This window comes from Mytilus californianus, unplaced genomic scaffold (assembly GCF_021869535.1).
Source record: "Mytilus californianus isolate M0D057914Y unplaced genomic scaffold, xbMytCali1.0.p SCAF_1, whole genome shotgun sequence".
NCBI lineage: Eukaryota > Metazoa > Mollusca > Bivalvia > Mytilida > Mytilidae > Mytilus > Mytilus californianus.
This window is the reverse complement of record NW_026262581.1, coordinates 110185412-110211357: the sequence shown is the minus strand read 5'-3', so window position 1 is coordinate 110211357 and position 25946 is coordinate 110185412. Positions and strand designations below refer to the sequence as shown.

Here is a 25946-nt window from a genome sequence, read left to right as displayed (position 1 = left end):
CACATTCTGTATGTGCCTGTCCCAAGTCAGGGGCCTGTAATTCAGTGGTTGTCGTTTGTTGATGTATATCATATTTGTATTTCGTTCATTGTTTTTACATAAATCAGTCCGTAAGTTTTCTCGTTTGAATTGTTTGCTCATTGTTGAAGGTCATATGGTGACCTATAGTTATCAACTTCTATGTCATTTGGTCTCTGGTGGAGAGTTGTCTCACTGGCAATTATACCACATCTTCTTATTTTTATACTAATGTAATTAAAATCTTCAAATATTGACTTAAATAATATAGATTTCAACCAAAAGTGTCCGCATTTTCATTCATGTTGTTTGATTTGTGAAGTTGATTTAAAAAAGAATGGACCTGCTCAAGCAAGTGTATTCTAATTTTCAAACAAAAACTCTAAAATTCCGTAAAGTATATATAAAAATAAGGAGATGAGGTATGATTGCCAATGAGACAACTATCCACCAAAAGTTAAAATAAGTGGATGTAAGCAATTATAGGCAACCGTACGGCCTTAAACAATGAGAAAAACCCATACCGTATATAGTCGGCTATAAAAGGTCCCGACATGAAAAATATGAAACAATTCAATTGAGAAAAGTAGCGGCCTAATTTATAAAAAAAAAACAATTAACGAAAAACAAATATGACAGACATGAACCAACGACAACAACTGAACTACAGGCTCCTGACTTGGGACAGACACATAAATAATGTGGCGGGGTTTAACATGTTTGTGAGTGCTTAACCCTCCCCTTAACCTGGGACAGTGGTGTAACAGCACAACATAAGAACAAGCTTTAAAAATCAGTTGAAAAAAGCTCAACTCATCAGATCGATACATAGCAGAAAAAACATAAAACATAAACACAGACCGGACGTGCCAGGGTATTTATCCACCCTTCATCCCTAACAACAAAAAGGACGCTAAGTACAGATCTGAAAGTACTCGCAGTTACTGACAGCTAGTTCAAAGCCCATTTAAGGACAAGTATAGAATAACAAATGTGGTTTTCCTGTTTGAATTGTTTTACACTAGTCTTTTTGGGGCCCTTTATAGCTTGCTGTTCGGTGTGAGCCAAGGCTCCGTGTTGAAGGCCGTACTTTGACCTATAAATGTTTACTTTTTACACATTGTGACTTGGATGGATAGTTGTCTGATTGGCACTCATACCACATCTTCTTAATTTATATTTATTAAAAAGAATTGTGATACACCAACCCTCACTTTAAAAAAAATAACCCGAATAGTCGGTTGCTGAACACGTTTAGTCAGGAAACGCAGAAAAAAACCCGATAAGTCAGTAACCATTCCGCACCGTGACGTTGGAAGTCCTTAAAAATTCTGGATTTAGCTTCGAAGTTGCTTTAACGATGTTCGCTACTCTGTTTCAAAATAACAAGCTTTTTAAAAGACTGTTATAAATTGAAAGTATATGAATAAAAGAACTAAAAAATCAGAAAAAAACGAAGGGTGTGCTTGTTTTCAAGATATAAGCCATTGAAAATTTGGCGGGAAGTGATTCTCTCTAGACTGTTCATACATTTAACAATGGCACCTTTTTTCTTTCAAAAACTATGAAAAAATAACAAGGATTTTATAAGATGTTCAAATATGGCTTTTAAAAACTATATGTAATAAAAATATAAAAAGAAAAGTAGGGGTTTGCGGGGAAAATGTTTTAATTGCACTACATGGATAAAACCAGAGGATACTGAATATCTGTCAAAAATTCAAAAAAAAAAAGAGGAGCTAAAATCCTTACTCAAGATGCCGTTCGGTTTATCGAGAAAAATTATCGAGAAAGAATAAGCAGTGGTAGTCAAGTATTAATATCGGATTGTGAATGCGATTTTAAATGCATTCGTTTTCAAAGCGTTATCAAAAAGCGCACCAACAAAAAAAAAATGAAAAAAGAAATATGTCTGTCAAAATGGACCAACAATATGATATATATCTTAGAAAAATAAAAGTTTAAACATTCACCGTTTTCTCAAAACTATCGACATTTGAATGACATAAAAAATGAAAGCTAACATGAATATTTTCAAAATATTAATAACTAAATAATTATTCTCTGAGCAATGTCGTTCTATAAGACTGTACCATAAATTATAATGTAGAATTTGGAAAAAAATGGAATATATATATGAATTTGATATTTCTGATCGTGAAATATCAGATGCTGCTTATTTATACTTTTTTTCCAAAATGCATGAAAGCGTCCAAATAAATCCTTTAATTTTAAGAAAATATTATCACCGAATAGTCCATTTGCCAATTACCAACTTTGTTTCCAATCAAGTTTTTTTTTAATTTGGCATACAGAAATAACATTAGGGTAGGACAAACTGTATCCCTGGCTTTACGAAACAAGTGGAACAATCATGGTGCATTGTGTGTAATCTGACAATATTATTTATTTCAGGTAATATTTATTCGAAGTATCTCCAAACGGAGCGAGACCAGGAGTGTCTACAAGATACGTGTCTTCTGCTATATATATGTATTCGTCGCCAAGTCAGGACCCTGTAGTTCAGTGGTTGTAGTTATCCCAGCTGTTCTAGATTATATAAAAAAACAGTTACGCTTCATAACATCTAGTTATAGAACGCCACACAATCATTATAATATACTTTATATATTACTATATAGTATATTCCCTTCATAACATCTAGTATTTTATTACATATATTCATTTTACAGTTTAGGAAATTGTTCATTAACCTTGATAAATGAAGATTTATTAAATGTTAATTATGCAAAGGATATATTTATTGGCACCATATGCATGAAGCCGTTTAAGTATCAAGCAACTTTGACATTTTGTTTTTTTAACAATTGTTTGATCATTATTGATATTTTTTAATAAATGTTTACAAAATTGGTTTCTATATATACAATAATTCAAGAAAAATTCAAAAATTACTGTTTTCTTATTCAAAGAAAATAATCTCAAAAACTGAATTGTGACATTCTGTCCTACATTCCATGGCCGAACTGTTCATTGCCGAAATGTCTCGAAAGCAGTCCCTGTCATCATTCGCACCTGGAATCACCTGGATGATGACTGGTTTACTATTTTCTTATCGTTAACATGCGCTATTCATTGTATTGGGAAAAAAACCAGTTTACTTTATTACCTGTGCCGCCATAGTTGAAATCAAAACAGAATGGCGATCAAATTGATCCCATTTTCTGTTTGTATCTTATACTTATCTTTGAATTTTAGACTTGCAGGTTTGAGAAAAATATTTACATACTAAGACAAGATAATACATAATATGCAAATGGTAACATTATGTCATTACCCAAGTGTTGAATCAACACCTGATTCATTTCCGGATTGGTGAAATAATTTGTTTACCTTTAAAATATTTTACAAAAAACAATCACGGAGAACGGTATACTCTTGTTAATAGTTACTGAATCATTATGCTTTTATGGTTAAGTGTACATTTCAGGTAATTACAGGATCCTTTACACCAAAATCATAAAAGTATGTTTTCATAAATTTGTTGTATAACTGTAGTCCAAATAATTATTAAGTCTTGAAATTTCGAAGGAAGGCGTGTCAGCCTTTCAAGATGTCATAATTATTTGGACTAGTATAACTGCAGATATGAAGTAATTCTAACTTGTTTAGTTAGGGAAGATCTACTTTGGCTCAGTCGACACAAAAAGTCGATGTTTTAAAAATATGCTTCCATCTGAAGGCATTGGATATAATTTTTTATAAGGTAGTACTTGTTAAGTCTTGTGTGAGGGTACCAAAATTGCACTTATTTTGACAAGTGTTTTCCCCTACGTTTATTTAAAAAACACACAAAAGTTTCCATTATTTTTCATTTTGAAGATGCATCATTATTTTCTATACATCTCCTCAGGTTTAATTTTGAAGCCTACTGAATTATAGAAAAAAATGGTTTAGACCTACTACCAAACAACCCAAAATTCTGTAAAAAGGAGTATCTAAATTGTACCCATGCTTAACTTCACTTCTGTAAAAATTGTACAACTAATGTTTTGTTTTATTTCTCCACATTTTTAGAACAATATGTCAATAGATCTCAATAGTTCATGCTTATTATTCATTTTGTAAGAAGTTGATGCCTGTAACATGTATAAATTGCTCATTTTTAAAAGGACTTTTTGTGGATGTTGCATGCAATGTTTCCGTTGATTTCAGTCTCACTAGTTAGTGACGAGGAATTTTAACGACAAGAAAGTTTTATATTCTATTACAACAATAAATTTATAGAAAAAGTAAATAAATTGCAGTTGCTTATTTGTTGTTTCAAATTTTGTTTTATTTAGTAGCACTACAGTCTTGTAATGATTTTTTAGTAAAAAAAATTATTGCATTATTTTTTAAGAATGTATCAATTTGAACATTTTGTAACCCCAGAACATTAAAATGTTTCAACAGGGAGTTAATTGATAATTAAACCAGCAGTTCAAATTAGTGGTGGTCCCAGGTCCTTGACCTTCCACTATTGCAATCGTACTTTCGTTTTGGTTACTAGCTACACCCGACGGACCTTCGATTTGAAAGAAAATAAAAATTAACTTTGCTGACCTTTTTAACCATCAGTATGGTCATTTCAAAGCCATATTACTATTGATATCGTATACCCCTCCATGGATTTTTCTAGCATGCCACAGGGTCCGGTATTCGGACTCATTCCCAATGCTATATTTTTCCCAATTTTGGAACCAAAATTTTCCAAACGATCTCAAAATTTATTTTCATCTTTATTATTCATGACAGCAATGTTCTTTTTGTTCAACTGCTAGCTTTATACCAAATCGCCAACAAGTAATGTGTAAATCCGGGTAAAATCGTATCTGACTGACAAAAACAACATTGAAAAACAATGGATGCCATAAACCGGAAATGAAGACAATTACAATAACGGATCAGATTTCGGGGGCGGATAAGGGTAATTCTGGGTTTGCAGATCAAATACAATAAAAAAATTATTCCAGGCAGGTGACAAAATACATCTATGAGGATGAAATATAAACACAAGAATTGAAAACCAAAAGATATATGGAAAAGAAAGAAAAAGCAGGAAATAGTTTATACAGAAACTCAAAATTACTTTTAGTTCACAAATTTTTCATGACAAAATACTTAAATGTGACAGTAATTTTCTTTATCATTAATAAATGTTGATATAACAGGTAGATGTTTTTATAGTGTAAACATATTACTACAATTCCAAGAGGTAATTTCTTCTCAATTTTGAAGGGCCAGTAAAAATCTGGAAGTTTCTTACTTTATTTTCACAGAGGAACTAATATAACTAGTGCAACTAGATATGATACACTTAAACAGATTTGAATTTGAACTGTTACTTTAATTGTATACTCGGGTATGAATTGAACAATATAAAAAAGGGATACATATAGCCCTTATATTATAGTAAAAACCAAACATTGTAGCGCCTTGAGTGAGCACTTCTCTTCCAAATCTCACCACTTCTCCCTATCAGTTTCAAAGAGAGGTCACTTCTCCCTATGATTCTGAAGTAGTGTACGTGAGCCCTGAGGTTATAAATGGTATAATAAGTAATTAATTTACCAATTGTTGAGACAACAAACCTACCCACAGTGACACCCTCCCCAATACCAAAAAAAAAGATTATTTGAATTCATAGTATACAAGACAATTACATTTATTATTAAACATGTTATACAACAGTGACACTGACAATGAAACAAGCTAACCTAACACCAAAAGCACATTAATTTTGTATCTTACTGAGTTATGAAATATTTCAAGTAAAAGTGGGACCTGGAATTTAGGTTGTGGACCTTTCAGTTTGGAATGTCAAAGGTCCTGGACCTTCCAATACCAAATGTTAATTTGAATCCCTGTTAAACAATGTAAATAAAAACACATGATAATTACTCTAATTATAAATATAAGAGCATAGAGGAACAGCTAATTCTTCAATCCTCTGATTATATTAAGTGTCCATATAGAATAGAGAAAATGACTTAAAAATTTTAAGAATAATGAAAAAATGTACAGTTATATCTAAACAAACAAAAAAAACACGCATTTAAATGTATGTTTCAATGTTTATTTATTTGAAATATTTGATATTTTATTTTTTACGCTAAATTTGTTTTCTTGACACTAAATAAGTCTTCTTGTCGCTAATTAGTGAGACCCGTTGATTTTAATTTTTTTTCACTGGATACATCATCTGTTGATAATTATCATGTACCGGTTTTGTGTATATTTGAATGTCCTTTAACTATTATATATATCTTGAAAGACGTGCACAATGGCAAATTATATAAATACGAATGATTTAGTCTGTAAGAAAACCTGTATGATTTTATCCGCTTTTTTGGCAAAATAGGTGCAATTTGGGTACATTTTTGTCGAGCTTTCGACTTTTGTCAAAAAAGCGAGACATAGCGATCCTACATTGCGGCGGCGGCAGACGTCCACAAATATTCACTCTGTGGTTAAAGTTTTTGAAATTTTAATAACTTTCTTAAACTATCCTGGATTTGTACCAAACTTGGAAAGAAGCTTGTTTATGATCATAAGATAGTATCCAGAAGTAAATTTTATAAAAAAAAAATTCCATTTTTTCCTTATTTTACTTATAAATGGACTTTGTTTTTCTGCCAGTTAACATTAATTTTACATTCACTCTGTGGTTAAAGTTTTTTAAATTTTAACAACTTTCTTAAACTATCCTGGATTTGTACCAAACTTGGAAAGAAGCTTGTTTATGATCATCAGATAGTATCCAGAAGTAAATTTTATAAAAAAAAAATTCCATTTTTTCCTTATTTTACTTATAAATGGACTTTGTTTTTCTGCCAGTTAACATTAATTTTACATTCACTCTGTGGTTAAAGTTTTTTAAATTTTAACAACTTTCTTAAACTATCCTGGATTTGTACCAAACTTGGACAGAAGCTTGTTTATGATTAAAAGCTAGTATCTAGAAGGAAATATTGTTAAAATATTGTTCCATTTTTTCCATATTTTACTTATAGATGGACTTAGTTTTTCTTCCAGTTAACATTACATACAGTCTGCAGTTTAAGTTTTTAAAACATTTATTAGATTCATAAACTATCCTGGAATTTTTACCAAACTTGGACAGAAGCTACTTACAATCAAAAGATAGTATAGAGAGGAATATTTTTATTAATTTTTTTCCTCATTTTTGTTGAGCCTGCGATTAACAGCAAAAGTAGGCGAGACACTGGGTTCCGCCGAACCCTTACGATTTTTTGTACTATAAAAGGGATATGCCATGTATTTTATATTTCTGAAACTATATTTCCAGTCACAAAATGTAACATACCATTCATATACCACGGAGATTGGTATTCACAAGAAGCTGGTGTTGATGTGAAGACAAATGTTGCATTCGACAAATGGAGACGTGATTCTGTGCCACAGGAACAGCTGGAATGTGTAGAAAGATATACCCATCCACAACAAAGCTCTATCATTGGTGGAATGAATAGTTCCATGGTTAACAGTACAATGCTGATGTCTATATTGTATGTATCTACATTTTTGTACATTGTATATGAAAATAGCATGATGTGGTAGGCTTGCTAGTGAGAAAACTTTTCACCAAAGAACAAGGATGTTGACAACTTCAGGTCATGGTACAGCCTTCAATAATAAGCAAATCCCATGCTGTATAACTGGATATTACAAATATTTTCAAGACAAACACAACATAAATGTAACTTTTAAGATATGGATAATGGGCCTTTTGCAAATCTGTTTATGTTAAGTTGTGCATTCTCAAGATTGATTGATAATTGATTGTTTATTCCAGATAATAACACAATAATAATTTATTTGCTTGTATCAAGTTATATGTTATAGCTAAAAAAGTCTGTTGCGTACCAGTCATGCATATCTTGTAATGTGTAACATTACAACATGTATACTGGGTTAACCCCATTTCGGTGGTCAAAATGTTATTCTTCATATCCAACTGCCGGTCGAGCTAGATGGAACAAATATGATTCAAATAAATAAAATTCAGATATTTAGCTTTACAATGATGCATAATATGTTACCCAATTGTCTAGTTTATTCAGTTCAATTAATGATTGAAAATCGGCGATCACCATCCGCCATTGTTGTCTAGCCTTCGACTTTTGTCAAAAAAACGAGACATAGCGATCCTACATTCCGTCGGCGACGCGGCGGCGGCGTCCACAAATAATCACTCTGTGGTTAAAGTTTTTGAAATTTTAATTACTTTCTTAAACTATCCTGGATTTCTAACAAACTTGGACAGAAGCTTGTTTATGATCATAAGATAGTATCCAGAAGTAAATTTTGTAAAAAAAAAATTCCATTTTTTCCGTATTTTACTTATAAATGGACTTAGTTTTTCTGCCAGTTAACATTACATTCACTCTGTGGTTAAAATTTTAAAAATTTTAACAACTTTCTTAAACTATCCTGGATTTGTACCAAACTTGGACAGAAGCTTATTTATGATCATAAGATAGTATCCAGAAGTAAAATTTGTAAAAAAATCCAGTTTATCCGTATTTAACTTATAAATGGACTTAGTTTTTCTGCCAGTTTACATTACATTCACTCTGTGGTTCAAGTTTTTTTAAATTTTAACAGCTTTCTTAAACTATCCTGGATTTGTACCAAACTTGGACAGAAGCTTGTTTATGATTAAAAGCTAGTATCTAGAAGGAAAATTTGTTAAAATTTTGTTCCATTTTTTCCGTTTTTTACTTATAAATGGACTTTGTTTTTCTCCCAGTTAACATTACATACAGTCTGCAGTTTAAGTTTTTAAAACATTTATTAGATTCATAAACTATCCTGGATTTTTACCAAACTTGGACAGAAGCTACTTACATTCAAAAGAAAGTATAGAGAGGAATATTTTTATTAATTTTTTTCCTCATTTTTGTTGAGCCTGCTATTAACAGCAAAAGTAGGCGAGACACTGGGTTCCGCGGAACCCTTACAAATTTTTTTTTTTAATAACCTCTTTCCGGTGCAAAGGTAAAATATAATATGGAGGACAACGTAGAACACTAATGCACCCTATTTTGTGCATCAAATAACATTATATTCTAGTAAAGAAATACAGATGAGCAAAACATTGTTTTATTCAGGACAATTTAAATTGGCAAGATGAAAAGTGTTTAAAGAGTCAAATGTGCAAGATTAAAAAAATAAAATTGTAAGAAAAAAAATATAAATTTTTTTTTACTCTTATTGTGAAAAATCTTTAAAAATAATTTTATTTGAGTGATTCACAAATTTTCAATATTTGAAAAATTACCTGATTCATAAAAAAAAAATGATTATAAAAACAATTCTAAAACTATTGTGTGTGTGTTTGAATCAGAATAATGAAAAAAAAATTGTTCTGTGTTACAGTTTACGGTCGTAAAGAACAATTCCCTCTCCTCAAAACACTTAATGTTCATAATCATCACTGCAGAATTGAAGATATCTGTAATAAAAATTAACACTCATAAACACTTAAACATGGAAATGACCAGTAAAAACTGAAATCTGCTTTGAATTAAATTTTTAGCAAACTTTTTTTTTTCTCATATATAGCTGCAATTATTTTACTTGTACTGTATAGCAGCATTTGTTATATTCATTGTGCAAGAATTTTGTCCTTTCAGCACAGTAATCTATGGTAAATGTTCTTTTCATATCCATTTATATTAATTTCAATTGAATTCAATCAACAGAAATCATTTTCAATAACATAAAAAAAAAATGATAAATAACTTTTTTCTAAAAACATTGTAAAATTGTTCATTTTTGTTAAGCAGGCTTTCCATAGATTTTTTCCAGAATCATTAGGACGTTTTATAATCACGTGACTGTTGTTTAAGACCACTTGCACATGGCAGACGATAAATCAATAACAATAGATTGATTTTGGATGAATATTCAATATTTTTAGATCGCTTGAAATTTCATGGCATATCAATGGTTTTGGAATGGATGAAAAAACACTATGTTGAGCTAATAAATATTTTTTACCTGTAATGAAGACTGTTTAATGTATTTACATCCGTTGACATACAGCGGGGAACCAGTTGTCTGTAACCTCCGACCTCTGACCCATGCACATGCTTTTATGTCAACAAAAACCCGGATTTTAACATTACACCGGAATCAGGTATACACCGGAAAGAAGAGAAGGCAGTATAGACCCACTTCTCCAGTGTAACTATTTATATGTTATGTACAAAAAAAACTTTGAAACTAAACAGAAACCTGATGCAATATTTTTCATTTGTCATTTCAGTGGAGAAACCGATGCAAACAAATGTTATTACTGTATAGATGTACTGTACAGGACTCCAAATATTATACAGTACAGAAGACGTAAGTAAATTTAAAAACATTTCACTACTTAAAATATGTTGTCTTTAATTTTTAATGGAGATTCATCTCATCTGAAAATGGTGCATCTACATCTACAGTGTTTATTTCTCAAATAACTGAAACACTGAAACCCCTCTGTATTTATAATATCAAAATGTCTTAATTTTACTGCCTTTAACAGGGCTCACACTACTTCAGAATCATAAGGAGAAGTGACTTCTCTTTTTGAAACTGAGAGGGGGAAGTGGTGAGATTTGAAAGAGAAGTGCTTGTTCGCTCGCTGCGCTACAATGTTTGGTTTTACTATAATACAAAGGGCCATATGTATCTTATTTTTTTATATTGTTCAATTTGTACCTGGGAGTACAATAAAAGTAACAGTTCAAATTCAAAGTTGTTTAATTTTATCATATCTAGTTGCACAATCATATTAGTCCTCTTGTCAGAAAAAAACCAGTTTAATATCTATAGCAATAATAAAAAAGATTTTTTTTAAATCAAAAAGGAAAAGAAAGTTGTTATTTCTGTTTAAAATGTACTCTGTTGTGTTTGTGAAATTCAGTGGTTAAAATTCTCATTTAAAAGATATATAAATTTAACACAGTTAAGCTTGGACATATAGTATAGTAGTCCCAGAGTTGAGCAATTTTAATTAATAAATTGAAACAATTCATATACATGGAAATATATACATTAATCAAGAAGATCTAACCAAAAGTATGTTAATACGCGTGGAATGCGTAATTTTTCCTTTTTGGGATCAATATTCCTCTGTCAGCTGTGCCATTCATTCTTCAGTAGTCATTATCGTAAGAATCCGGATTTCGGTCATAGCTGGTCCGGTTCCGATCAGTAGTTTAGTACAAATATTTCAATGCCGGACGAAGAAAAATTTACAAAAATAAACGATGTTTGACTCGCTATTTGGAAAGAAATATGATGTTTTTAATGCAATACATGGATAACAAATTTACTTCAGGCAAATTTCATCACGTTCTAATGAAGTAACAAACTTATTTTGCCGAAAATTAGAATTATTTGATGTACGCTCTCTAACAAGTACCGGAAGTGATAAAAAATTGTTTTTATGAAAGAACATGCAACCAACTTTAAAGTCAATGCTTTAACCTCTTTTCTGAAGAAAATAAATCGTTTATGTCTTTGAATTTCTTTACTTTTTACTGAAAAATTGCTGTTTCATCGACTTGTTAAAAATTGAATATTGCCGATGACGAAAGCGACTGAAAGCGAGTATCAGGACAGTTTCAGGACAATAACTTGTGTGTAAGTGTATGGATCTTTATGAAATTGTACAACAAGGTTCCATATCACAAAGGGAAAGCTGGGTTTGAGTTTGGGGGTAATTGCTAAACGTTTAGGAATTTGGGGCCAAAAAGGGGCAAAATAACAAGCATTTTTCTAGTTTCCAGACAATAACTTGTGTTCAAGTGTATGGATCTCTCTGAAATTGTACTGCAAGGCACCATACATTGTAACACAAAGGGAAGGCTGGGATTGAGTTTGGGGGTGCTGAATCATAAGGGGGTTCAAAAAATTTGAGGGGGGATTTTTTCCTTTTTGTTCTTTAAAAGAAAATTTTCCATTTTAAATTGGTTACATGTATTTCTGATTTATATATAAAAGCAAATAATAATGATATGGTTTGAATAGGTCAATTAAAATTTTTTTAAGTTCTTAGACCACATTCATTCTGTGTCAGAAACCTATGCTGTGTCAAATATTTAATCACAATCCAAATTCAGTGCTGTATCAAGCTTGAATGTTGTGTCCATACTTGCCCCAACAGTTCAGGGTTCGACCTCTGCGGTCGTATCAAGCTGTGCCCAGCGGAGCATTTTATTTTCAATAAATTTACTTTATGCATGTGACATTAATTTTAGGTAGTTAGATACTGTAGAGTTTAGTGTGACGTCCATTTTCATTGAACTAGTACACATTTTTGTTTAGGGGCCAGCTGAAGCCCGCCTCCAGGTTCAGGATTTTCTCGCTGTGTTGAAGACCCATTGGTGGCCTTCGACTGTTTTCTGCTCTTTGGTCGGGTTGTTGTCTCTTTGACACATTCCCCATTTCCATTCTCAATTTTATAGACAACAACAAAATAACCAGAATCGATATCTAGAGGTCAATATTGTATTCAACACTAAGATAGGTATCTATACTCATTGTTAAATAATGATCACATTAATTTAACAAAGGGAACCAAAGGTCTGCACTTTTTTTTTCATTTTCAAAAATGTTATTAAAATACGTTATTTCATGTTTCTATTTCAGAGGATTGTGTTAGGTTAAGTTCAGGAAACATTTCTATTGATACATCATGCACAGGTAAAAAAGAGGGCTTACCTGATATGGACAATGCAGTCACTATGTTTCGTAAGTACATGTACTTTTATCTTGGACCAACTTCAGATTGATTTCTTACATTCAATTTTGTGTTATACACATCACTTCTTTTTAAGGTGGTCTTCCTTTATCTTGGATCATTAGAAAGTAGAAAATGGTTGGCCTTGAATTTTAATGACATAAGCATATTTTAGGCAGGATGCTTTTCATTTCCATAAGACATTTCATTAAAATGAAAAATATAATATTTTATCTAAATAACAACTGTTTTTGCAAATACAGTATATTTTTATGCCCCCGCCATAGCGGAGGGGACATTAAGTTTTACCCTTGTCCCTCTTTTACGTACGTCCCAGAATTGGTTTCCATTCTCTAACTTTAGTTTGCCTCAACCAAATGTTATGAAACTTATACACAATGCTTATTACCACAAAACACACATCAAGTTTGAATTTTGGTGGCGTCACTTTTACTGTTCTAGAGTTATGCCCCTTTACAAATGGAAAAATTGCTGAACTTTTCGTTTCTGTTCTCTAACTTTAGTTTGCCTCAACCAAATGTTTTGAAACTTATACACAATGCTTATTACCACAAAACACAGATCAAGTTTGAATATTTTGGTGGCATCACTTTTACTGTTCTAGAGTTATGCCCCTTTACAAATTGAAAAATTGCTAAATTTTTCGTTTCCATTCTCTCACTTTAGTTTGCCTCAACCAAAAGTTATGAAACTTATACACAATGCTTATTACCGCAAAACTCAGATCAAGTACAAATTTGGGTAGTGTCACTTTTACAGTTTTTGAGTTATATCCCTTTATAAAGTTATATGCAAGCAGGGGCATCATCTGTGTCCCATGGACACATTCCCCATTTACTTATTAATTCAATTGTCTCTAAACTTATAGCCTTATAACAGGAGATAACTCAGATAACTTTTATATAGGAGTGAACAGTAAAATGTTCTATATTGTATTGTAGGAAGAAAAAATGTAGGGTAACCACTTTTTCTTTTCATATTCTAAATACAATGTACAAGATTTCTTTATATTTTATATTAATACCTTTTCTCTGTATTATCCTTACAAACATGACAAAATGTGTCAATTTTTCACACCTTGTATATGTTGAAAACATGCTTGGTGACCTATAATTTTGATTTTTTTTGTATTGATAAAAACCGTTTTTGTGCATTTGTATGATTTTTTTTTACCCCAAAATTCCTTAAATAACAAGATTTGAAGATAGAATTTTAAATATATACTGACCATAACCATTTTCATGTTGTATCAAAAAACTAAACACACTTTTCCTTTGCCTTACAATAGCTAAGGTAAACAATTTAACAAAAAATTCAATAAAGTTTTTCAAAATATCGTAATATGCCAATTGACCTGAAGTGATATCTCATGTATATTTCTCTTCTTCCAGGGCGATCTGTAGTCAAATTAAACTGTATTACTACAATAGAAGGTGTATATCAATTTTCCTATGAAGTCGGAGGAACAACTTCACTGGGTGGTATTTGTAATGAGCCAAGAAGTAGGATTGAAGCTTGTCAAGATCCTGGTTCTGCTTATGTTGATAACAGAATGTTTCTGATGAATTTTGCCAAATGCCGTGATGTATCAACTTCTGTAGATCAACGTATGTATTTATTTTTAGGAGAAAATAAAATGTTAAATGGACACAGATGTTCATATACAAGTAGTTAAATTTGCAAGCTACAAGTTTAGATGCATATGTAAGTTACAGATTTTGGATGTATTTATTCCCTGTAAATTCGTAAAAAATCAAAATGGTACAATTTTTAACCATTAATTTGTGCTTCCTATTGAATTATTCATTTTATAATCTCTTATATATGTAATATCCTGCATTGATTTAATAAATATTTGACAGAGATCAGATACCAGTGTATGGGAGCTTGGTATGCTGTAAAGAATAAGGTTGGATATATGTTTGCAGCTGTTGCTGATACAGTAGAGGCAGACGAAAGGGAAAGGTTCAAATGTATGGTAAGTGTCTATAAAAAAATATGTAATTAGTCTAGTCACAACTAAGAATCTTGTAAAAAAAGCCTAGAAAAGATATGTAAATTCTTGCCATTATCAGTCTTATACAAAGATAGACTCTATAGTTGCAGATACAGTCCAACCTCGTTGTGTCGAACTCGGTTGTGTCGAAGTAATTTCTCGGTCCCGGTAAAATTCCCGTTTGATCAATGCATAATTACCTCTGATGAGTCAAACTCGGTTGATTTGAATACTAGGTTATGTCGAGTAAATTTTATAGTCCCCTCGATATAAAATTAATGTAAATTGACCCCGATGTCTCGAAGCCTGAAAGTAAGAATTTTCGAAAGATGCAGACCTAATGATAAAAACTCAAATGGGATGTATTTCTTATGTAACCTAATCATTTTCAAAAGAGATTAAAGCTGAGTAGACATACTTGTTTGTATAACAGTTAAATTGACATGTTTATGGTTGCCGGTAATTAGCACCTTTGTTGATTGTTCAAGCGGAACTTTAGTGTGTTGAACATATTTCACATGAGATAAAAACGAAACGAATTTAAATGACACTAGCCGAGATTAAATCAATCATCAGAATTAAAACTCATTAATTACATTAAATAAAGGATTAAGACAATTATGATAAATTCATGATAATTTAATGTACAGCAGACACCCTCATCAGAGACCGTTCAGAACTTATTTCGTTCCGCGAATGATTTCATAATTTATAGTGACTGACCATTATAAATATTTGTGTAGACTATTGATTTTATTTGTGCATGATTTGTATCTGTTCTTGTGTGTTTGATTATTATGAAGGACCAACAATGGCGATTGCATACACAATTATAAAGTGTGTCATATCGAAAAAAGGCACACTGTTCAAAGTATCTAGTTTACGCAAATCTCATACTGTATTTCTTGCATTCCAAATTTTTGACGACACACTCGACCTTGGATGAGTCGAATACTTTGGTCCAGTCCCTTCGACTTCGACACAAAAAGGTTTCAACTGTATGATCAATTGATCTTTTTTTATGCCCCACCTAGGGGCATTATGTTTTTCGTTCTGTGCGTCCATCCATCTGTCCAGCTTCAGATTAAAGTTTTTAGTCATGGTAGTTTTTGATGAAGTTGAAGTCCTATCAACTTGAAACTTAGTACACATGTTCCCTATGATATGATCTTTGTAATTTTAATGCCAAATTAGAGTTTTGACCCCAATTTCACGGTTCACTGAACATAGAAAATGATAGTACGAGTGGGGCATCCGTGTACTATGGACACATTCTTGTTTATTATATAATTTACCTTTTTTGTGCTGACAAAATTCATTACCACAGAAGATACATAAAGATAAAACTCTTTTAGAAAAGTACTGATGATTTTGGGAAATTGTTTCATATAATATATTTGAATTAAGAAAAAAAAATTATCATTTTGTCTCGCCTTGACAGAGTCAAAAAGCGAGACATAGGTATGCTGTTTCTGGCGGCGGCGTCAACAATGTATTAGTTTGTGATTAGGTCTAGTTCATGGTGCACCCCTAGTGGTGGGGTCAATGATATTTGGTATGCAGTTGTATTAGCATTGGCACATCTCATTACCATGGAGATTATTTGGCCCCGCCCCCTCAGTCAAGGTCTATTGACTTTGAAACTTTGCTTAGTTTACATGTATTAGTTTGTGATTAGGTCAGTTTATGGAGAACCACTAGTGGTAAGTCAGTGATATTTGGTATGCAGTTGTATAAGCATTGGCATATCTCATTTCCATGGAGATTATTTGGCCACGCCCCCTCATTCATTGTCTATTGACTTTGAAACTTTTGCTTAGTTTTCATGTATTAGTTTGTGATTAGGTCAGTTTAAGGGGAACTGTTAGTGGTATGCCAATGATAATTGGTATGCAGTTGTATAGGCATTAGCACATCTCATTTCCATGGAGAATATTTGGTCCTTACCCCTCAGTCATGGTCTATTGACTTTGAAACTTTTGCTTAGTTTACATGTATTAGTTTGTGATTAGGTCAGTTTAAGATGAACCACTAATATTAAGTCAATGATATTCAGTATGCAAATGTATTGGCATTTGCAAATTTCATTTCTATGGAGATTATATAACCCCACCCCCTAATTATGGTTCATTGACTTTGAAACTTTTACATAGTTTACAAGTTAATGTTTGTGTTTAGGTTTGTTTAAAGGGAACAACTTATGAAAAGTCAATGGTATTTGGTTTGCAGTTGTATTAGCATTGGCACATCTCATTTCCATGGAGATTGTTTAGCCCTGTACCTTCAGTCATGGTTCATTGACTTTGAATATTTGCATAACTTACATGTTAAAGTATTGCAATTTTAATTTCAACATTTGCATTATCAAAATAACAAATAGTCGAGACATATCTCTGTGTTAACAGTTTATTGTGTCAATCAAAGCTAGCTTGAGTTTATAAACACAATTAACACCATGACATAGATCTTTTAAAATTTAGGGAAGATACCATTACAAAATAAGTATGAGTGATCCATAGCTAACGTGACATGAATAATACACACATGTTTATAGTTTCAACCAGGTAGTCATTGTATATGAATAAAAGTAGATTGTGGTTGGTATTCATTAATTAGACAATAACAAGACATCTCAAAGTCTTCAACAATAGACAAGTGCCTAAATACAATGTCGAGCTCTTAAATTCCCAGAGTCTATGAAAATTGTTGAAAATTTTTTATACCTAGGACATTAAAATTCATTGGCATGTTGTTTGATTTTTACAGATGACATTGAAAGATCAGAAGGATCCTAATAACCAGGTCCGTTGGGTGATGAGTCGTTTCCCTACATGTACAAGTTTAAATAGTATTTATAGTGGTGACAGAAAACTTGTGTTAACAAGAGGTTAGAATCAATTTATACACTGATGAAATTTCATGGATAGCAGAAAGAAAGAAAGTTTTTTCATTGTATGTTCGCTAATAACTAATTTATGAAACTATGAAATTTGACCTAATATTCCAACCAATCTACTATCATCTAAAGGATAAAAATCAGTTATGCGCTAATAGATTGTTTTGATAATATGCTTAAGAAATATTTATTATTATACCCTCACTCCAGAGGAGGGTGGTATAGTTGTTTACTTCTATCCTTCTTTCATTCAGTTACTGTGTCCTAATCTCTCTGTCCAATTAAAAGTTCTTCAAACTTATCTAAGGAACCACAAATCCCAGCTTTTTGAAGTTTTGTATCCAGCTTCATATGTGTATGTTTAACAGTGTGATGTGTTTTCTCATTCATTGATCATCAACTTCCTGTTTACCAATTATTAAGTCTCCCAAACGAAGTTTGGGAAGACTTATTGTTTTTGCTCAGTTCTTATTATTATTATTATTCTTCTTCTTCTTCTTCTTCCGCCGCTTTTAAATTTGAACTTGTCCGCACCCGCTCTCCAAAACCGCTTGTCAGATTAACTTAGGGTTTCACAATATGTTAGACTAACATGTCTAGTGGTGCAATCAGGGTTTTGTTTGTGCAATGGGGTTTATAAAGGGGTACTTTGAGGGGCAAAAAGAAAAGAGGGTTTTACTATAGAACCCTATGGGATTTTATTTTTTTAAATTTTCAAATGATTATAAATTGAAAACCGTTTGTGATAGACACAATCTTTTTAATTGAAAATGTTCTAAATGATAAAGCCCATTAAATGAAATACAGGGTTAGTCCCCAGGGGTCACCCCCACCCCCTGCCATTTAAGAAAGTTCTAATATCTTGTAAGTGGTCAAGATCCCCACCCCTAAACCATATATATTTTGGTTTGTTATGCTAAGATGGTTTGAATGATATACAGGGTTAGTCCCCAGGGGTCACCCCGACCCCCTGCCATTTGAGAAAGTTCTAATATCTTGTAAATGGTCGAGATCCCCACCCCTAAACCATATATATTCTGGTTTGTCATGACAAAGCACATCAAATGAAATACAGGGTTAGTCCCCAGGGGTCAACCCCACCCCTAAACCATATATATTCTGGTTTGTCATGCTAAGATGGTTTGAATGATATACAGGGTTAGTCCCCAGGGGTTATCCCGACCCCCTGCCATTTGAGAAAGTTCTAATATCTTGTAAATGGTCGAGATCCCCACCCCTAAACCATATATATTCTGGTTTGTCATGATAAAGCACATCATATGAAATACAGGGTTAGTCCCCAGGGGTCACCCCCACCCCCTGCCATTAAGAAAGTTCTAATATCTTGTAAGTGGTCAAGATCCCCACCCCTAAACCATATATATTCTGGTTTGTCATGCTAAGATGGTTTGAATGATATACAGGGTTAGTCCCCAGGGGTCATCCCGACCCCCTGCCATTTGAGAAAGTTCTAATATCTTGTAAATGGTCGAGATCCCCACCCCTAAACCATAAATTCTGGTTTGTATTGATAAAGCACATCATATGAAATACAGGGTTAGTCCCCAGGGGTCACCCCCACCCCCTGCCATTTAAGAAAGTTCTAATATCTTGTAAGTGGTCAAGATCCCCACCCCTAAACCATATATATTCTGGTTTGTCATGCTAAGATGGTTTGAATGATATACAGGGTTAGTCCCCAGGGGTCATCCCGACCCCCTGCCATTTGAGAAAGTTCTTATATCTTGTAAATGGTCGAGATCTCCACCCCTAAACCATATATATTCTGGTTTGTCATGATAAAGCACATCAAATGAAATACAGGGTTAGTCCCCAGGGGTCACCCCCACCCCCTGCCATTTGAGAAAGTTCTAATATCTTGTAAATGGTTGAGATCCCCACCCCTAAACCATATATATTCCTATTTGTCATGTCTCGAACATTTGAATGACGTATACGGTCAGTCCCCAGGGGTCCCCCCCACCCCCAATGTTCTAATATCTTGTAAATGGTTGAGATCCCCACCCCTAAACCATATATATTCCTGTACGTCATGTAATGAACAATCGAATGACGTATAGGGCCAGTCCCCAGGGGTTCCTCCCCACCCCCAATGTTCTAGTATCTTGTAAATGGTCGAGATCCCCACCCCTAAACCATATATATTCTGGTTTGTCATGATGATTTGAATGATATACAAGGTTAGTCCCCAGGCATCACTAATGCATATAACTTTACTGGACCAAACCAATTTTCACTGGATGTTGCCCAATGTCAGGCGACCCTGGGAATTACGAATTATGGGAACTTCGTTTGGGAGACTTCGTAACAGCATCCTGTTACATTCATTTCTTGTTCTTATATATTCTTAATACACATAATGGCCATGTATGCTTTTTTAGTTGCATTTTTACAAATTATTGCATTTGCCTTGTCGGTCTGTTAATCCTTCAATCCATCCCTTGGTCTACCAATCATTTCTGTCACTCTTTTCTCAGGTGCTACTAAACAAAATGTCTTCTTGTTTGGTCAGCAGTTTAACAGTGATGATATGTAATGTGTGAGCATTGTTCAAATTTTCAGACACCTACTTCCTGTTTGCCAATCCCAGGGTTTCCCCTGGGTCAACTTTCTTTTTCGCCAACTCTTTCACCAAAACAATATTTTTTTCGCAAACTAACAAACTTATTTTTCGTTTAAAATTTATCTTCGTTTTTAACCAAAAAAAAATCAGTTTGCCGCATTGTTGTTTATTATAATTCTACATATCAATTTTTTTTTAATCTTCATTGTTATAAATAAACACTCAATAATAACAAACATTTACCTACTGAAAAAACCATCATTAAAAAATATATAGATCATGAAATCATCATTTTTGACTTTGACTTTCATCTTCATCTTCAGTTATTTGTCAAATACGTCTAGTTAAATGATAAAGATTAAAGTTCGAGATTTTCTAATTTTTGAATATTATTCTTCAAAAAGTTTTCTTTTCCGGACCATTGTTAAAAAAAGTTGAGGCGTAAAACTATGCTTCAAACACGTGCGTCGCTAAAACGATTGTTTCGATCCAAGTGGTAAAAAAATCCATTCAGTGACATGTGACGCCATGTAACCACACCATGTCATTAAACAATACAATCAACACCTTTATTGTCGAGCCTTCGACTTTAGTCGAAAAAGCATGACATAGCGATCCTACATTCCGTCGGCGTCGGCGGCGTCCACAAATATTCACTCTGTGGTTAAAGTTTTTGAAATTTTAATAACTTTCTTAAACTATCCTGGATTTCTACCAAACTTGGACAGAAGCTTGTTTATGATCATAAGAAAGTATCCAGAAGTAAATTTTGTAAAAATAAAATTCCTGTTTTCCGTATTTTACTTGTAAATGGACTTAGTTTTTCTGTCAGGAAACATTATATTCACTCTGTGGTTAAAGTTTTTAAAATTTTAATAACTTTCTTAAACTATCCTGGATTTGTACCAAACTTGGACAGAAGCTTGTTTATGATCATAAGAAAGTATCCAGAAGTAAATTTTGTAAAAATAAAATTCCTTGTTTTCCGTATTTTACTTGTAAATGGACTTAGTTTTTCTGTCAGGAAACATTATATTCACTCTGTGGTTAAAGTTTTTAAAATTTTAATAACTTTCTTAAACTATCCTGGATTTGTACCAAATTTTGAACAGAAGCTTGTTTATGATCAAAAGCTAGTATCTAGAAGGAAATTTTGTTAAAATTTGTACCTGTTTATCCGTATTTTACTTATAAATGGACTTATTTTTTCTTCCAGTTAACATTAAATACAGTCTGCAGTTAAAGTTTTTAAAACATTTATTAGATTCATAAACTATCCTGGATTTATACCAAACTTTGACAGAAGCTTCTTACAATCAAAAGATAGTATCTAAAGGAATATTTTTATTGATTTTTTTCATCATTTTTGTTGAGCCTGCAATTAACAGCAAAAGTAGGCGAGACACTGGGTTCCGCGGAACCCTTACGAATTTTTAATTAGCCTTGTCCATTGTTGCTGATAGCTATAAAATCCAATCAGCTGATTATTGATTTTCTATCAAAATCGTAATGAGTTCAAGGTGAATTCCCATTATTGTCTGATCAGGGGAAAAGTCAGAGAAACCTGAAAAAAAGTAAACAAAATGGACGAAGTTGGACCTTTATATTTCTTTCGCAATAAAGGTGGCTCTGGTGTCTTCCTCCATCTTGGATTTAGAAGAAGCAGATAACTTTGGTCTAGATATTTCATGAAATGTGCAAATTTTGAGAGTAGTATGTAACTTATGTAAAAGACTTTTGATGTAGATATAGAAAATTGTGTGTTTCATCATAATTACGGCTGTAATTTCTCAAAAACACCTTATTTGTGTTTGATTAGATTTTTTTCAACTTTGCCGAATAAGGGGAGATAATTCAGATAAAGTCATTTTTGTCGAGCCTTCGACTTTAGTCGAAAAAGCGAGACATAGCGATCCTACATTCCGTCGGCGTCGTCGTCGGCGGCGGCGGCGTCCACAAATATTCACTCTGTGGTTAAAGTTTTTGAAATTTTAATAACTTTCTTAAACTACCTTGGATTTCTACCAAACTTGGACAGAAGCTTGTTTATGATCATAAGATAGTATCCAGAAGTAAATTTTGTAAAAATAAAATTCCATTTTTTCCGTATTTTACTTATAAATGGACTTAGTTTTTCTGCCGGGAAATATTACATTCACTCTGTGGTTAAAGTTTTTAAAATTTTAATAACTTTCTTAAACTATCCTGGGTTTCTACCAAACTTGGACAGAAGCTTGTTTATGATCATAAGATAGTATCCAGAAGGAAATTTTGTAAAATAATAAATCCATTTTTTCCGTATTTTACTTTTAAATGGACTTAGATTTTCTGCCAGGAAACAACACATTCACTCTGTGGTTAAAGTTTTTAAAATTTTAATAACTTTCTTATACTATTTTGGATTTGTACCAAACTTGGACAGAAGCTTGTTTATGATCAAAAGCTAGTATCTAGAAGGAAATTTTGTAAAATAATAAATCCATTTTTTCCGTATTTTACTTTTAAATGGACTTAGATTTCCTGTCAGGAAACAACACATTCACTCTGTGGTTAAAGTTTTTTAAATTTTAATAACTTTCTTATACTATTTTGGATTTGCACCAAACTTTAACAGAAGCTTGTTTATGATCAAATGCTAGTATCTAGAAGGAAATTTTGTTTTCTTCAAGTTAACATTACATTCAGTCTGCAGATAAAGTTTTTAAACATTTATTAGATTCATACACTATCCTGGATTTTTACCAAACTTGGACAGAAAGTTCTTACAATCAAAAGATAGTATCAAGAGGAATATTTTTATTGATTTACTTCCTCATTTTTGTTGAGCCTGCGATTAACAGAAAAAGTAGGCGAGACACTGGGTTCCGCGGAACCCTTACGAATTTTTATAATAGAAAGTGTTGTGAAATTACCTATTTTGATATGTAGCAAGAAAACAAGTTCGGTGACCCCATTTTTTCTTTTTCTTATCTGAAAGCATCTTATAAGAGCTATCTTCTCACATTTTATCTTAAAGTTCTATCAAGTAGTTTTCTTTTTATCACACAAAATTTGATTTTCCATGAATAATCTATACAAAATCTGACAATTTTGCACAACCTCTAGCCTGAAAAAAAGTTTGGTGACCCATACTTTTTATTATATTTTTGAAAAAAGCATGATAAAAACTTCATTTTGACAAATTATCAAATTTTAATTAAGACGCCCCAGCCACCTTAATGAATTTTAATTGCCACAATTTTTATTTTTTCGCAAAATGCTAAAATGGCGACCGCTAGCGGAAACACTGAATCCTATGAATTTTTCAATTTGTTGAATGAAATTAAAAACTTCTTCACACTTTTATCAAGCATTACAAAACAGAATGACTTGATCTTTGGTCAGCAACTTAACATTGATGAATTGTAACATGTGAGGACTTTTTAGATTTGTCAGACAACGTGACCACATTTTTGCCAATCCTATGAATTTTTCAATATGTTGAGTACACTTACAATTTTTCTTCACACAATTCTCCAGTACTACAAAACAGAAGAACTTCATATTTGTTCAGCAGTTTGACAGTGATGAGTTACAATGTATATAGTATGAAAAATTTATATATCTTTCAGACACCTACTTCTTGTTTTCAGATATTGTAAATAGAAATTGGGTTATGCTTAGCATGATAATGCATTTTGTTATTCAAAGTTGATTTTCTCTTTGCAGTTATTCCAACAACAAATTACCTACCCCCACAGTGTGTACTACCAAGGAACATGTCTGGCACATGGTTTACACAAGGTCAACAGTTCAAATCTGATGTTTATATAAATGAAACACACATTGCTTATAAGACAAAGATAAACGAGTTTGAGCTGCTAGAGACGTATTATTCTTGTCAACAGACACAAGGAACAAGATACATGATGACTAGAGTTACAGCTGGAAGATGGTAATAATAAGATTAATACGTCAATATCATTTATTTGTTCGAAGTATTCACATGTGAATTTTTTTTAAATGTGACTGCTCAATAATATATTTAGTTTTTTGTCGTGAATTTCTCACTTATTGCCTAATTTACATGGCACATTAATAATGTTAATTTTAAGTAAATACATTTTATGTGTATAACCTTTTTGTCTAAGACTTTCAACATAAATTCACTGATGACCAGTAAAGCAGGCAAAACATTTCAGAGTGTGCACTCTTGTATTCAATTACATTTCTTCAAGTCAAATTGAAGTAGATATACTTAAATTTAAGTTTATTTTCTGAAGTAAATTTTATTATATGTTCATTGTATTTAATTTTCAGTGAAGTGGATTTTGTTTGCTTTGATTTAATGCCAAGACATCACAGTGTTATCAGATACAGAGTTGGTATGTACATGTACAGACATTTAGTTTTATCATAACATATGCTTTAAATTTCCAACCACTCATAGTGTTAGGAGGGTTGTAATGTTCCAAAAAAAAGGGAAAGCATACTAAATGGGGCATTAAAAAACAAGTGAAATAAAAACAGACATCATGCCAAAATGGAACATGACAAAAGTCACACAACAGTCCACAAAATAATACACAGAAAGCTAACAACTAAGCAACTTAAAACCCACCAAAAACCATTGGTGAACTTAGTTTCTCAGTAGGGATAGGCAGTTCCTGATCCACTAGTAACACCCATTGTGATGCAAAGATGTCCTTAATCTTCAATGATTCAATCAATATTTCATTAATGGAATTATCATATGTTAGAAACTTTGAATTTTGATTAGTTAACCTTTTAATTTGATAAATGCTTAAAGTTCAATTTACTAATTTCTTCATAAAAAAACTGTTCCTGAATATGTAGGAAATATTTGTTCCTCTGGACATGATGGAAAAACAATCTTTACCATAATGGATTTAAGAGATTATAATTAAATTGACTTTTATATATAGGTAAACCAAGTAGACTGTCAGATGACGACGTAGGAAATTTCATGGTGAAGAAATTCAGAGAAACCTGTAGTTGGATGTCTTTTACATACAACAGAGATGAAACAGACTGGAAATATGAAGTTCTTATTTGTAAGTTTTAATTTGCATAATTAAAAGTTTTTGTTTTGATTTTTGAGTCAGGAATTTAGCAGTGATTTTGCTAGCGCTCGTCATTTTCGTCATTTACGAAACGGTTTTCAAAATGACGAAAGTATTCCAAATCAATTTCGTCACTTAAATTTGGAAAGAGTAAAAATATTTTTGCATGAAAATACTATAATTCTACCTGTCTTATTGTTTCTGACAAGTTTATGACCCTCAGCTAATTAACATTTACAACAGGTGTTACAAGTTGTGATTACAGATAATACGCTTATCGCCATCGTATGGGTCACTAATCCGTTAATTTTTTATCAACCTCAAAATTGATCATCATAATTATTTTCCCCAGTAAAATCAGTCAGTCGGCATTTCAATTTCAATATTTATCAAACGAGCACAATTTGCAGTTCGTTTGTCGTAGTTTCGTCATTTGAGTTTTCCCTTGGACAGTTCGCATTTTAATTTCAATATTTCTCAAACGATCACAATTTGCAGTTTGCTTGTCGTTGTTTCGTCAAATGAACGTATTTTCGTCATATCTGATATAACTTTTAAACAAAAACTTTCGACAATTTCGATTAAAAAGATAGAATTTTATTCATAAC

At 32.3% G+C, this 25946-nt stretch overlaps 1 protein-coding gene across 1 annotated transcript in view; it reads left to right on the top strand.

The window, feature by feature from the left end:
* The first annotated feature begins 3121 nt into the window (after positions 1-3121).
* LOC127730425 (uncharacterized) overlaps positions 3122-25946 on the top strand; it is a 38271-nt gene continuing 15446 nt past the window's right edge. Inside the window, exons 1-10 of the mRNA XM_052238838.1 lie at positions 3122-3245; positions 7331-7550; positions 10316-10395; positions 12688-12789; positions 14191-14406; positions 14662-14777; positions 17562-17682; positions 23984-24209; positions 24575-24639; positions 25201-25329. Of these exons, the coding sequence (XP_052094798.1) occupies positions 3179-3245; positions 7331-7550; positions 10316-10395; positions 12688-12789; positions 14191-14406; positions 14662-14777; positions 17562-17682; positions 23984-24209; positions 24575-24639; positions 25201-25329 (1342 nt within the window). The 5' untranslated portion in view covers positions 3122-3178. The remainder of the gene's footprint in view (positions 3246-7330; positions 7551-10315; positions 10396-12687; positions 12790-14190; positions 14407-14661; positions 14778-17561; positions 17683-23983; positions 24210-24574; positions 24640-25200; positions 25330-25946) is intronic.